At 43.1% G+C, this 14,104-nt stretch overlaps 2 protein-coding genes across 2 annotated transcripts in view; both read right to left on the bottom strand.

Moving 5' to 3' along the window:
• The window catches only part of LOC114058442 (histone H2A-like), an 893-nt gene extending 707 nt beyond the window's left edge, over window positions 1-186 (bottom strand). The window contains exon 1 of the mRNA XM_027885804.1: window positions 7-186. Within this exon, the coding sequence (XP_027741605.1) occupies window positions 7-186 (180 nt within the window). The remainder of the gene's footprint in view (window positions 1-6) is intronic.
• Window positions 187-3,181: 2,995 nt separating this feature from the next.
• Window positions 3,182-13,872, bottom strand: WBP11 (WW domain binding protein 11). The gene is made up of 12 exons (XM_027885775.1): window positions 13,813-13,872; window positions 12,585-12,702; window positions 11,764-11,795; window positions 11,041-11,134; window positions 10,453-10,649; window positions 9,482-9,615; window positions 8,582-8,781; window positions 7,592-7,786; window positions 6,959-7,060; window positions 5,804-6,124; window positions 4,973-5,155; window positions 3,182-4,284 (listed from the first exon to the last, which is right to left on the bottom strand). The coding sequence occupies exons 2-12, from the start codon at window positions 12,646-12,648 to the stop codon at window positions 3,851-3,853; spliced, it is 1,956 nt and encodes a 651-aa protein (XP_027741576.1). The 5' UTR covers window positions 12,649-12,702; window positions 13,813-13,872; the 3' UTR covers window positions 3,182-3,850.
• Between the last annotated feature and the right edge of the window lie 232 nt (window positions 13,873-14,104).

The raw sequence follows: 14,104 nt of genomic DNA, 5'->3' as shown, positions 1-14,104 counted from the left end.
CTCGGCCGTCAGGTACTCCAGCACGGCCGCCAGGTACACGGGCGCGCCGGCGCCCACCCGCTCCGCGTAGTTGCCCTTGCGCAGCAGGCGGTGCACGCGGCCCACGGGGAACTGCAGCCCGGCCCGCGACGAGCGCGACTTGGCCTTGGCCCGCGCCTTCCCGCCCTGCTTCCCGCGCCCGGACATCGCTCCCGACGCTGCTCCGACGCCGCCGCCTCCGCTGCCAGTGACGTGATCACGTGTCACCGCGCCCCTCGCGCCACCCCTCTTATAGCTTCCCCGCGCGCCCCGCTCTGTTCGTCGATTGGCTGCGCCGCGCTCTCGCTCGCTCCGGCCAATGGCGCCGCGGATCCAAATCCAACCAATGGGAGCCGCCGGCGGCCGAGCCGCCCCCGGGCCGGGCCGGGCCGAACCTCCGCCCGCGCCGCGCCCGCCCCGGCACCGGGGGCCGAGCGCTGGCACCGACTACCCCGTGAGCCCGCCGTGAGCCCGCCTCCCGGGAAACGTGTCCGCGCCTGCCCCGGGAGAGCAGAGGCGCGCAGCCCTGTCCCGGAAAAGGGGGGAACTCTGCCAAAACCATCACTGTCGCTTTAGAAACAGTCCTGTGCTTTAAACCTCAGAAGTGGCACTACAACGCTACCTTAAAAATTCGTTATTGTTACTGTAAAAGAGAAACTTGCGTTTCAGGGGGAGCAGCTACAACCCAGCACTATCGATATGTGAAGACGCTAGGCAGCAGCACGTAGTGCGGGAGGTTTCTATGATATTAGAGGCGGATTAACTAGTACTGATTTTCAAGCTCTACTGTCTGTCTCCAGGCTGTCTTCTCAACCTTTAACCCCTGTAAACGTAGCTGATGTCGTCGGAAAACTACAATACAAGTTGCTTAATAAAGAACTTAGTGTTTCAAGCATTGCGTAAGATTGCATCACATAAATAAATATGTATTAGGTGGGAGGAGAATATTTATTAGATAGGCGGGTTCATATAAATTTCACTGTATGAAAGATGTAACTTTTTACTGCTTGGTGTGCTTGATTTTTGGGAACCTCCACCTTGTACCCTGTGCAGAATAAACAAAGTCTGTTTTCTAAACTAGGCTCTGTGTCTGTGTTAAGAGAGCTCCTAAAATCGGCCACAATAAGGTATTAATTGGAAGGTGTTTTTGAAGAGCATTAGAAGTCAAGCTGTTACATTATCACTCAAAATGAAGAATAGCTCACTTCACCTGGAAGCTGAAGTGATTTCCTGAACATTCAGGATGTTTGTCTGGTGCGACCTAGCCCTGTCTTACAGATAAAGAGATTCGTGTTCATTTAGTAATTACCCGTGGTTTCTCTTTATTTCCTGGCATATTTTTCTCTTCTTCCATACATCTTGAGCAAGGGCAGACATTGAAGGAGCCTGCACCCTGGTCTTACCCACATCATTCTGTTACACCCGTGTTGTACAACAGGCTCTTCCTCCATTTTCCCCATAGCATGGGATTCTGCTTTCTTGTTTCCATAAATTCCAGTTACTTGTAATTTATTTTTTTATGTTGTTCCCATTTTCACTCCTTGATGCTTATGCATTCTGCATCATGGGTTTGCTTTTTAATGCACAACAGATCCTATGATATGGGTATCATAACATTACAGCGGGGTAGTGTGCATGCAAGACTGTGCTACTTACCCTGGGTGCTACCATTGTAATAGTTCAGGCAAGGACCAAGACATGACTTCCACCAGGCTATCCATGATAGACTTTCGAAAACAAAAACCAAAAACAAACAAACAAACAAACAAAAACAAAAACAAACAAAAAAAAACACCACCACAAAACAACAAAAGAAAACCCCCACTAAAACCAAACAACCAAAACCCAAAAATCCAACAAACCCCCACAACAATAAAAACAAACAAAAACACTAAACCCCCAAAAGATTGAATCTAAACTCTGCAATTCAGAGACCAAGAGAGAAGCACATCCTTCTTTCCAGAAGGGTACAATAACAGGAATTCTGATCTAAACTGTACAGGGCATGCCAGGATTACAAACAAGACAAAAAAAATAGAAGTTCATTGCACACACAAAGTACTGTCACTATTTGTTTATTTCTGGATAACTAAATCCAGGTCCCTGTCCTGAGGATTCAATAACATTTAGGATGAATCTCTGCCTAATGATATGATTCAATGGATTACGATGAATTAATTCATCTCAGGTGTTGTTTTCTATTTCCATCTTTACACAGTCACTAACCTTCAGTGGTGTGTTGGGTAAGTCACATCGCTTCTCAGTGTCTCAGCCCTTTCCCAGCCCATTTCCTCCCCATGATCATTTCTTATTCTATGAACACTACTCAGAGCTACAGATGAAAAATGTGATGGAGGTGGTATCACAGAGAAGAACCCCAAACCCTGCATGACCACAATTAAAAAAAAAAAAAAGAGGGGTAGCCTGAGCTTATACTATCAGTAGTCCAGAGCTGAGAACATCTGTTTTGAAGGAGTAAAGATGACATTACTTGATTGTGTTCATGACCAGTGCTATCCTAAGTACACACTCCCATCTCACCTCCCCTTTCCACACTCACCCCAAAGCCATCTTAGAGGTCTATTAGTTGAGGGAGATTACCTACCTTGTTTAACCCCCTCTTTGAACCCATTTAACATGTAGCAAATTCAAACCCTTCCGCCTCAGCCAGAAGAGGATGGTACTTCAACACGCAAGTGTTCATTCTACCCCAACAGAGAAGGGCTCATCCACATAGAGAATATGGCAGATGCTAGTCTAGTATCTTAATACTAGTATTATCCACAAGTAAAATTATCTGTTAATCTCAACGTTAAAATTGTTAACCAATTTTTATTTGTCCCTGATGGATCCAGTGATTATCTGAGGTTTGATATGAAGCAAACCTTCCAATAAGTATATAAAGGAAATAATTTTGTAATTATTGGTAGTACTTCAGTTTCTACTTAGCTACTAGCTAAAGGTTGAAAGGGATGTTCAGGAACTAAAAAACAAGAATATAGCAGAAGTTCAGTGGGGAAAAAAAATTATGCATTATTTACAGTGTAGTTAGTTTTTCTTTCCTGAGGTTCAGAATGCCTCTATTGTCTCTCAAGGCCAGCCAAGAATCCTCCCTCCTTTCCACCCGCCAACTAGTTTTACACAAATCACAAGGAAACCAGAATTTTGATACACTGAACATTTATTGTCTTTCACAAGACAAAATGAAGTTTCCCCAGCCGATGACAATCCATCAAGATGACCATAAAGGGGATAGGGTGCAAAATTCCAGTGTACAGTATACGCAACAAATTATCTCCCTGACCACCCTGGAAGAAAGATGATTCATCAACCTCACTGCAACTAAAAAACATGATTATAAAATATTTACAGAAAAAACAACCAGTACAGAAAATAAAAACTGGACAACCATTTGTGTATGAAATGCTGCTAACTCTTTTCTGGCTCCTTAAAAAACCTGTTCCACTACCCTCACCAGAGCATTCGGGGTGTGTAAGGATTCAGGCAGAGCATAGTCACCTCCCTATCCCACACTCCCCTCCCCAGAGTATCACTATCTCCCTCCAAGGAAGGGGGAGGACTTGAGGGGAGCAGCATTGCCCTCCTTATTGTGATTTCCTTTCACCAAGTGGACATGCTCTAGCTCTGAGAGGAGGTCCCCAGCCACACCCCATCTATTCACAGCACACTGGCAAGTTAACCTGGGGGGTAAGGAACTATTCCCTGTCATGTGAGCCCTTTCGTTGCTTGCAGGAGGACTTTCCCTTCTCCTCCCTCCACAGTGATCTGATCTGTCCAGAGGGGCAGGAAAGCTGACTAGGACTATGACAGGTCACAGGAGACCTTCCATTTCTTTCATGAAGGCTTCATACACATCATCCTTTGTCTGTACAGAGATAGGGGCAGACGATCCAGCCTTGGGGGCAGCTTTGGTTAATGGCAGGGCAGGCTCATCATCTTGTTTTCTCTGGGAGGCAGCTGAAGCCCCTTTATTCTCCCGGCGCACTCGCAAGGCAGTGGGCACAAAGCGGGTGATCTCTGCCTTGGGGTTGGTGATCTGCGGCTTGGCACTGATTGTGGCCGTGGCTTTCTTCTCGATGGTGGCTGCACTGGTGTCATCCGCCTTGGGGCGCTGAATCAAGCTGGGTGGGGCGCTCAGTACCCCGGGATTTGGAATGGGAGCTGGTGGAAAGAGCCCAGGTGGGGCAGGTCCTAATGGGGGCACCAGAGGTGGCCGCAACATGCCTGGGCGAGGAGGAGGGATACCTGTAAGGAGAAAAGAAAGCATGAGCTGTCTCCACACCTGGGAATTTTGAAATATTTCACAAAAAAAAAATACACAGGCTCAGAATGCCATGAAAAAAACCAAAACCCTCCTCCCAAAACAAAACAACCCCCAACAAGATGCAGTAGCACTGACTTAAAAAAAAAAAAAAAAAAAAAAAAAAAAAAAAAAAAAAAAAAAAAAAAAAAAAGTTTTCAACCCTGCAGCAAATGCTGGGTTGAAAATGCTGCTCTTCAGACTCTGAAAGCAACAGGAACTTGTTTACTGCTCCCTTTCAAATTTCAAAGTTTCTTGACAATCCATCTCACTGCAATTTCAGAGTCATCAGAAATGTCTGACCCAGATAGAAAAAATAAATATCCCAATCTTCAACTCATTTATTGGAAAACCATTATAGCACACACAGCTTATTCAGAAAGAGTCCAGCAGAGCAAAAGTTTAAACTCTGAAATTCCCTTTTTGAGGATAGATTTCTTGCTATCAGACTATACACAGCACTTATTTGTTGTTACTACACAGAAAAGTGTAACAGCACAAAGCACAACGCAGCCACACAGACAGGAACAAAGGCTAAACGGCCACCAACTATACTCACTGCCTTGATCACCACAGCACAAACTGGGAAAATAAAGCAAGAGACTTGGCATGGAAACAAACAGAACACTTTACCTGGTGGGGCAGGAGGGGGCAGACGAGGAGGAGGACCACGTGGAGGAGGACCAGGGGGCAGACCTGGTGGGGGGCCTGGGGGAGGACCGGGTGGTCGTCCAGGAGGGGGGCCTGGTGGCAGCAGTCGAGGCAAAGGCCCACGCAATCCTGGTAAGCCAGGAGGTCTCAGGAACGGAGGAGCTCCTGAAAGTATAGGTACAATGAAAGAGAAACTTAATTCATAGTTAAAAAAATGTCCCAGCAACTATCTTATCAGCTAATACTAAAGATCTTCAACAGCAACCTGAAAGCTTATTAGCCAGCTGCCAGATTAAATAGAATGTCTAAAGATCTCAAAAAGACGCTGCAGTTATAGAGTTAAAGCTTTTTCATAATAGTCAAATAAAAGTATCTTCTCCTACCTAGGAAAAAGACTCCTCCCCACATAATGAAGTAGTAACTGAAAACAGCTACTGAGCTGAGTTTGGCAGAATTTAAACAGTTAAAAAACTTTCCTCTGTGGCATTTGATTGTTCTCCTGGCCTAAAAATAAGCGCTTTTGCTCTTTTACTCCACTTCATACACTGGCTCTGCTGCAGCCTGTGTAGACTCTAACAAAGACAGAACCCATCAAGTAGACTTCAGCTAGGGGAGCTTGATGCTTCAAAAGCAAGGTACAGCATCAATAGACTGATGATCGAACACACCATACAGTCTCAGTAATTACCACACCAGCCACATGTACTCCACCTGCAACATGTTCTGCAGCTTCAAAGCTCCCAACTGATAGCACTGCCTGTAGCACTGAGAGCCTGCATCCTTCTAACCAGAGTAAGTAAATCAAGTATTCACCTGGTGGAGGGCCAGGAGGAAGGCCGGTGGGTGGGCCTGGGGGCCTCAGTGGAGGGGCTGGAGGTGGTCCTAGTGGAGGAGGCCCAGGCATAGGAGGTGCCTGTATCTGAGTTGGAGGAACACTCTGCGCAGTCTGTTGCTGCTGCTGTGTCTGGGAAGTTGCAGTAGATGACCCGGTCTCTGCCAGAGTTTCCTCACTGAGCTGTTGTTGCTGCTGCTGCTGTTGCTGTGATGTCTCTTCAGACTCTGATTCCTCTTCCTCCTCCTCTTCCTCTTCTGAATATTCTTCCACTTCTCTCCCTTCTTCTGGAATTTCCTGACCTGGATATGGAGATACATTTATAAAATCCATCTAGATGTAACATCTTTGTGAACATCAAAGAATCTTGAGTACACAAAATAAAAAGAAGAAAAAGAAAGATAAACTTTACTTCAAAGGGAAGAAATCTGACCACATTTTATTGTTAAACAGAAAATAAAAATAAACAAAAAATAATAATAGAAGAATCATCACTGCTCTAGATAGAGCTCTGACAACAAGAGCTATGTGTTCCTGTGAGATCTGAAGCTCCTACTACCAATCCAAACTGTACCTATTTGATCTATGGTTTATGTGAGTTTGTGTGAGTTATGTGAGGCAACAGGGACAGGAGATTGGAGACAGAATCTCAAACCAAACACAGTCCCCATGTCCTAGAAGCTCCCACACCTTTGAAAGATACTGGGGTTTTCTTTCTAAAACAAACAAAAAATAATCTTTACTCTATTGGTTAACTTATTTCAGTAAAAGGGTATTTTTAAGGAGTACAAACCCTTACAGGTTACAGGCTGAGCACACGGACAATGTTACCCTTTCTCTTTCACCAATGGGTTCATATTTCATTTGAGCAGTTGTTCCAAAGTTAAGCAAGAAAAGGTTTGGAAGAAAAAACCCAGTAAATTGCTAGTCTTAACTTCAACTCTGCTATGCAAAAGTGCATACACTACTTAACCAAACATAAAAAACAAACAAACAAAACAAAACAAAAAAAACCCCACCAAATCCAAATACCTAACCAGAGCTGATGCTCTTAGCAGATCAGACAGTATGACCAGATCACTAAAATGTTTACTCTGTAATGGAGTATCACCTCATACTATATCCATTTTTCTCACCTGCCATTCGTAACATCATGGCCTGGAGTGGAGTCAGTTCTTTCATGTTCTTTTTCTTTTTTCGTGACTTCCCAGGCATGTCTGCAAACCGGACACTATGACCTGGGGAAAGCAAAATATGGACAAGGGTGGCAGGAAGTAGGAAGAAAATAACAAAAATCAGATAGAGTTACATCTACACCTGTTATGGATAACGCATCATTCTAACATAATGATGATCCTAACATAAGAGTTAACACTGGTGTTCCTGATAATCTGAAGTTTTGCTAGCCTAGTATTCTCTAACAATTCGTCTCCCCCAAGCAAGTGAGCTTATTTTATACTGAGGCTTAATTTTGTAAGGTACCCTGTCAAGGCTTCAGGTGAAAAATGGCTTGTGAGTTACAAGCTAACTCAACTTTTAAGAAAACAGGTTTATCTGAAAGTTGCTCTACTTCTAGACCATTCTAGAAGTGCTTCCTTTCAACCCAATTATTAATAAAAATCCTTCAGCTGGAATTTAGGTGAGCTGGAACAGAGTAGCTGACTAAATAAATGACACACGTATCATCAGTCAGGAGAGCTGACAAACTCTACCAAGTAGCGTTTTCCTTTCGAAAAATCAAACCCCAGTCTCCAAGTTCCCTCCCATACCTGATTTCTTTTCTTCACCACCTTCCCTCTCCTTGTCATTGTCACGATGCAGGAAGTCCTCGCCTTCACTGTCCGCATCTGACCTATCGCTGTCACTGTCATCGCTGCTCTCATCATGCTTGTCTTGATCCATATCCTCAGGATAACCTTCATCTTCACTAGTGCTGGACATATCATCATCATGCCCTCGCTGTCCTGCAGATAGCAAAGTATTAGGAAATGCATAAAATCCAAATACACAGGTGTGAAAGAACATTTTGTACGTCTACAGTCACAAAATTCCCCCTAGCAACAGCACTGACAAACTGTCATCCCTTTACTGTTTAGCACATATTCTGAAAGAATATTTTGGAGAATCTATTTATAGGATTTCCCATTAGCCTGCTGGTTAATTCGCAACTGCTACTGCAACTCATTAACTTCTATTCAGCAATTGCCCACCACTGAAGTATTTTCAAGCTTTCAGGCATGAAATAAAGCTAACCCATCCATTCACAAAAGTTTCTAGGGATGATACAGCAGTTGTGTGAAAAGGAGGACCTAGGTTCTCCTAGCAAAAGCGCACTCAGGGTTGTCTGGGTGGTTTTGGTTTGGGGTGGGTTGGTCTGGGGGTTTTGTTTATTTGGTGTTTTTTTCAAAAGGAAGAATTCCCAGAGAATAGCTGGGTTTTTTTTAAGGGATAACATGTACAATCTTTCAGCACTGTTAAGGCCACATGGGAAAATATCCAATTTGGGCAACCTAACAGAAAAAAAAAAAAACAACTGAAAAATGTAATTAAAAGTTTCAACATTTAAAAATACACCTGGTAAACAAAACTGCAGATGTTACGAATAGATCAGAATCACCTTAGAGGTACACTCATTTAAGAGAAGTCATTCAAGTAGTACTAACACCCATACTGCCAAGAGAATACCTTGTCTAGGGTACACTATATTCATAGCAAAACAGGTCAAGGAAAACTCCAGACAGTAACAGAAAAGTTCTTACCTGCTTCAGAACTGTAAGAAATCTCCTCCTCTCGCCTTCGAGGAGCCATTTCCAAGGTGAAACCCACTTTACGGCCATACATCTGCAGGACCTGAGGAGGGGGTGGCCCTGGTGGAGGTCCAGGGGGCTTCCTGCCTGGAGGTAAACGTGGAACACCAAGCCCAGGAGGAGGAAGTACAGAAATGGACCGAACTGGAGGTCTGGAAATAAGAAAGGAAATGAGAAATGTAGGAATGCAAACAAACGAAAGCGAACATGCCCTTAATGGAATTATTTAGCCTTCACTCATCATTGCTTACACAGCAGCCTTCTAAAAAGAAACACAAACATTTATAAATCTGACATTTCTAGATCTGACACAAGGAGTTTACAATCTCATACAAAGACATGATTGCTGAAGATCAGACAAAAGCTTCTCAGAAAGCAACTGAAGAGAACACTGAAAAAAAGCAAAGACTGAATCCTACCACAGAAAAGGAATGAAGTGATCACTGAGTTGGTGAAAACAGAAGGCTACTCAGAAGGAAACAGAAAAAACTAGTACTAGAATGAAAAAAAATAAACAAGCAAACTAGGAGTTTATATAAGCTATTCATATAAACTGAATACGCTAGTGGGACAAAAGAACACACATATGGCAATTTAAGGGGCATTTATGTTCAAAGTGGCAGGATTTTAATTTTTACTGATATTCAAAAAGTCAAAAACTAGAAGGCATAGTATTTAACTCAAAGGAATTTAAACAAAAACCTGTAACAGCAGGAAAAGATTAAAAAGGACTTTGGTTCAGAATTCACCACTTCTGCAAGTTAATATTACCTCTGCTTCTACCCCTAGTTCCTTCTCAGTAACAGGAGTGCTTCTTCTTCACTTCTCCTCTAAGTCTTTTTTTCCACTTACCCATAGGCTGATGTCTTCTTGAGGATAGAAGGTGGCTGGGCCCCTGGAAGGGGAATGTCCTGTATGAGGATGTTGGAGGGAGCGTGAGGCATATCTGGTAAGGGGATACTTTCCACTTCAACATGCTGAGCATTCTGGAAGGGAGGGGCAAAAAAAAAAAAGAAAGAACAGGTTACTCCCACACAGAAGCTACTGCAGAACCTCATTACCTTACGGAGTACAGAACACACGGGACCTGCCGTCACTTGTCAAAGGTGTCTGTTCTTAGGTTATGTTATCTTGCAGCAGCCCATGAAAGAAATTTGGGAAAGTGTCAACAGTAAAAGCTTTCAATGCAAAACAAAGCACATGCAATGCACTTACGAAAGGCTTTAGTGTTCATGTTTCTGTTTCACTTTAGACCTTCAATCTCCAAAACTAAGAGGCTGCAGACAAGTATGGCTGTATTTTTTAAGCATTCAGCAAGCCCAAATCCTAGACTGATGCATATTCCAAAGGGAAAAAAAAACAACAAGAAGTCTTACAGATCCTTGCACTTGCACAACACTACATTCTACATTACAGCAGGGAAGAATGATAGAAAAAGATCTTTAAAAGGATGCCAAAGACTTCTCATTATTTCCAGCATGAGATTTAGAAGAAATTCACAGATATATCAACTGCACACTCACAGGTTCTCTCTCTAATACAGAGTCAAAATGCCGATATTGTTAATTTGCAACATAAAGTTCCCTTTCCTCCTTTCATGTTGTGTGAGATCAGCATATCAGAGACAAACAGTGCCTTGACAACAGCCGCACTATCCTCACTGAAATGCTCTCATTGGAGTACTGTGCAAATTACTGTAAGTATTTCACGTGGGCTACATGACACTGGTCTCTTATAAAGCTCCTTCCTTTGTAACTGTCCCACCTAATGAGCAAAGAGAATGCACTATGGCAGCTACAAGACCAAAATATAATAAGCATTACCTTGACAGCATCAAAATACTGGCTGAGTTGTGATCTCTTCTGCTCGTACTCCACTTCCAACTTGCGCAGTTCTTTATAGATGTCAGGATTCTCCTTCTCATAGAGCCGCAAGATACGTTCAAACGTCTCACGGAGTTTTTTGCGTTTATCCTTCAGCACTTTTTCATTAAGTTGCGGCTGTTGTACTGGGTTAAACTCTGATCCAAGACAGTAAATAAATGACCAAAAAAAAAAAAAATCATAAATTACTCTACTGCACAACCGTGATGAATGAAACCAATTCAAAGCAAAAACATCTTCAAACCCTATTTTCAGGAAGTCTTCAGCCTTATGACAACACTCTCCTTTAACTATATCACACACACAATACTCATTCTTTTTATCAGCCACCTTCCTGAAAAAAGTAATTTTTGATGGCACCACATCACCTTTAATTGTGATCAATCCCCAGCTTTAACAGAACCTCTCCTTCTGACAAGAAAGGAAAAAAGTCACTCTATTTAATATTCTCCCCAGTCATCCCTAAAAACTATGCTACACATCTAATAAACCACTGCCTAAGTCCAACACCTGGTACCTCTTACTCACCCATCTCATCCAATTTTTCCATGTCCCGGATAATCTGCTTTGGATCTTTCATCTTCAGTACAGCTGCTCGTACCATCATTCGTTGCTTTTTGTTCTAAGATCAGAGATCAAGCGGATCAGAAAAGTGTCACAGAAGAAAGACACAGAACATCTGTTACCCTCTCTCAATGTTTCCAGTGTGTACAAAAAAAACACACTTCAAAACGCCCTACGAATGTTCACAATGGCACAAATCAGAAGCAAAGGTAATTAAAACTCCTGGTAACTTTAATTCAACTATCTTGATTATTACAAATGCTACTACAATTCATTCACTTCATTTGAGACATATACAATCAACATAATAACCAACTGACAAAATAGAGTAAAACACTAAAAAGTGTGCGAGTTTTGGGTAGCTTATTTCTTGTTTGCTTTGGGTTTTTTGTATTGGATTTATTGCTTGTTTGTTTGCTTTGGTGGTTTTTTTTTAAATTTTACTCCTAACTACTTACAATAATGTTTCCAAAAAATTACAAGTTAAAAACCAGCAGGTGATATGTTTACTCCAAACATGACTTCTGTTTTCTTAAACTACTTGTTTGGATAATATTTTCCAAAGTCAATCTTAGGATATCCACCAAAACATCCGTAGTCTATTAATCAGCCACAGCCCATTACACTTGCAAACATGATACACAGTACAGGAAACGCCAACTAAATGTTCCCAATCTATTTATTTACCTTCTTTAGTTCCCTTTTCCTAGCTTCCTTCCCTAGAGGAGGAAAGAAAAAGAAAATAACTTGAAAGACACAATCAAATTGAAGAATTTTTTCTTTATCAAGACTAGTGCTGTTTCTCAACGGCTCACTCATCTTACAAAGACTGTAACTCAACTTCCCACTGAGAGAGAAATACAGCATAAAATAGATTTCTGTTCCATGTGTTTTATACAGAAAAAAGAGATACTGCAGTCTTCATGTTTCCAGAAGGACTTCTTCCATACAAAAAACAGAATAATAGGGAACAGAAGTCATAGTGATATGTGCAACCGTGAAAAGATTGCTGCACAGAAGCTGAAACAGAGTCAACAGACAACACACTTGAAAAATATCTAAGCTTTGATTATGCATCTGAAACAAAGCATTTCCACCACGTAAGTCTGGATTTTCTTTATGTACTTAGCCTTGATAACTTCTGACATGTTAGCAAAAGCCAAAAAAACAGTTAAAACAACTCCCTCATCTAACCAGAGCACCTACAAAAGTTGGCATGTTCCTCAAATTCCTGCCTCAGTCAGATTAACTGTGTCCCAGAAAGCAGCACGCAGTTTAGCCAACAGCTACACACAAACTGATAACCACAGCGAGAACCAAGAGGGAAATACTCAGAGAAGCAACGGCATGAAAGCAAGAAGCCTTCTCAGCCAGGACTGAGATGTTTTTCAAGTTAGGGAAACTCAGTCCTGATTCACGAGTGAGGATCTTATCATCAGAGAAAGCTTTTTATCTGCTTTCAAAGGCATCCCTCCATTCCCATTTGCTTAGCTTTTATGGATACTTACGGGCCTGATCCGTGGGATTCATAAACTTCCCACTCTTGGTGGATGATGTAGATCTCCGCCCCATTTTGATCTTTTTTCTTCTGCCTCAACAAAACAAACTTAAAAAATAGGGAGAGACCTGGAAAAGATGATATGCTTTCAGGTCACTGGTAGCTTAATTATGATTATTTCTTTTCTCTGCATCAACAGGTTGCGCCCTCAAAGAACTCAAACACTTGCAAGGTCCTCACACCCAATTCCGAACTCAAGCTACTCTAACTAAATACTACTAATCTAACTAAATACCTACTTACTACTACTTCACTAAGTAATAATTTTAAACTAATCAATAAAGTTGTCATTATTCACAGTAAGACTCAAACCACCAAGCTTTCTGCTTACACTGTGGAGGGATGCAGGGGAGGCAGGAACACACATTCTATTTTTCTAAGAGCGTATCAGAGTTCAGCTTCTCATTTACTCTCACAAGAACTCTCCAGTTTTCACCTTTCTCCGTTTCAAATATTTTCCCCCCAAATGTCCTCCCTTCTTCAGAATCTCATCTGCCACTGCTGTCCCTCCCCAGATCCCACTGTATCCACCAGCAGGTGTGCCGCACACATCCACGTTTTCTTCGCCTCCCCAGAGCCCACCCGTGCTCCCTGCCTCCATCAGCATTATTTCAGGCTGTGCTGTGATGACCAAACAAAGGATTATTCTGGAAAAGGTTATTTCCTGTCTTTTGGCATTCCTTTACCTTACAGATCCCTATCCAAGTGTTCAAACTACAGTCCCAGATGTTTCTTCTCAGTTTTGCTCTCCCTCTACCTCCACACCTAATTTCCTGACAAAATAATGGGGGTTTTTTTGCAAGGCACTATAATTTCTTTCGGTGGGAAGCTCACCAAACAGAAGCAGCAGTTACATTTACATCCCTTATTTCCCACATTTCTACCATTTAAAGGGTAAAGGGAAAGAGAACAAACTTCTGAAACCTCGATCCCAAATCTTCTTAGGACCCAAACCAAAGAGTTTCAACGCAATAAGTTATCAGACAAAGATGGGAAAAAAAATTAAAATCAAGCACTAAATTTATGATTTTTTTTTTTTTTTGGCCACTGAGGAACGGGACAGAAAGCCCTCCCTCCTCCTCCCCCAATGGAAGGAGGAAGAGAAGGCGGGAGTGCAAACCGCCGCCTTCTCCTCGCTTCCCTTCTCCTCGTATCCCAACACCGCCCACCGCTCTCACCCCTCTGCCGGGCCGGGCCGGGCCGGGCCCGACTCCCTCCCGGTGCAGCCGCGGCCTCTCTCTCAGCCCCGCGGCCGCCGCGGCCCCGCCGCCATCTTGCACTGGCACAGTGTGGCGGCGCGCGGAGCCGCGCTCCGGAAGGGGCTGCCCCAACTCTATGGTTCCGCCGCCCCTCGCTCCCCCTCGGAGGTTCCGACTCTGTGGTTCGGCTGGGGGCGGGGCCGGGAGGCGGGGACAGGGACAGGGACAGGGACAGGGACAGGGACAGGGACAGGGACAGGGACAGGGACAG

This window comes from Empidonax traillii, unplaced genomic scaffold (assembly GCF_003031625.1).
Source record: "Empidonax traillii isolate 1590-97213 ecotype Southwest subspecies unplaced genomic scaffold, ASM303162v1 scaffold172:size1107868, whole genome shotgun sequence".
Taxonomy (NCBI): Eukaryota; Metazoa; Chordata; class Aves; order Passeriformes; family Tyrannidae; genus Empidonax; species Empidonax traillii.
Note: the sequence above shows the minus strand (reverse complement) of the source record. Positions and strands in the feature narration are given on the sequence as shown.

Excerpts from the sequence above, each read along its gene's own strand:
- WBP11 (XM_027885775.1), bottom strand. The coding sequence starts at position 12,648 with ATGGGGCGGAGATCTACATCATCCACCAAGAGTGGGAAGTTTATGAAT. Across the intron at positions 11,796-12,584 it reads GAATCCCACGGATCAGGCCC|GGAAGGAAGCTAGGAAAAGG; the intron begins GTAAGTATCCAT and ends TTCCTCCTCTAG. Across the intron at positions 10,650-11,040 it reads GGAAAAATTGGATGAGATGG|AGTTTAACCCAGTACAACAG; the intron begins GTGAGTAAGAGG and ends GTCTTGGATCAG.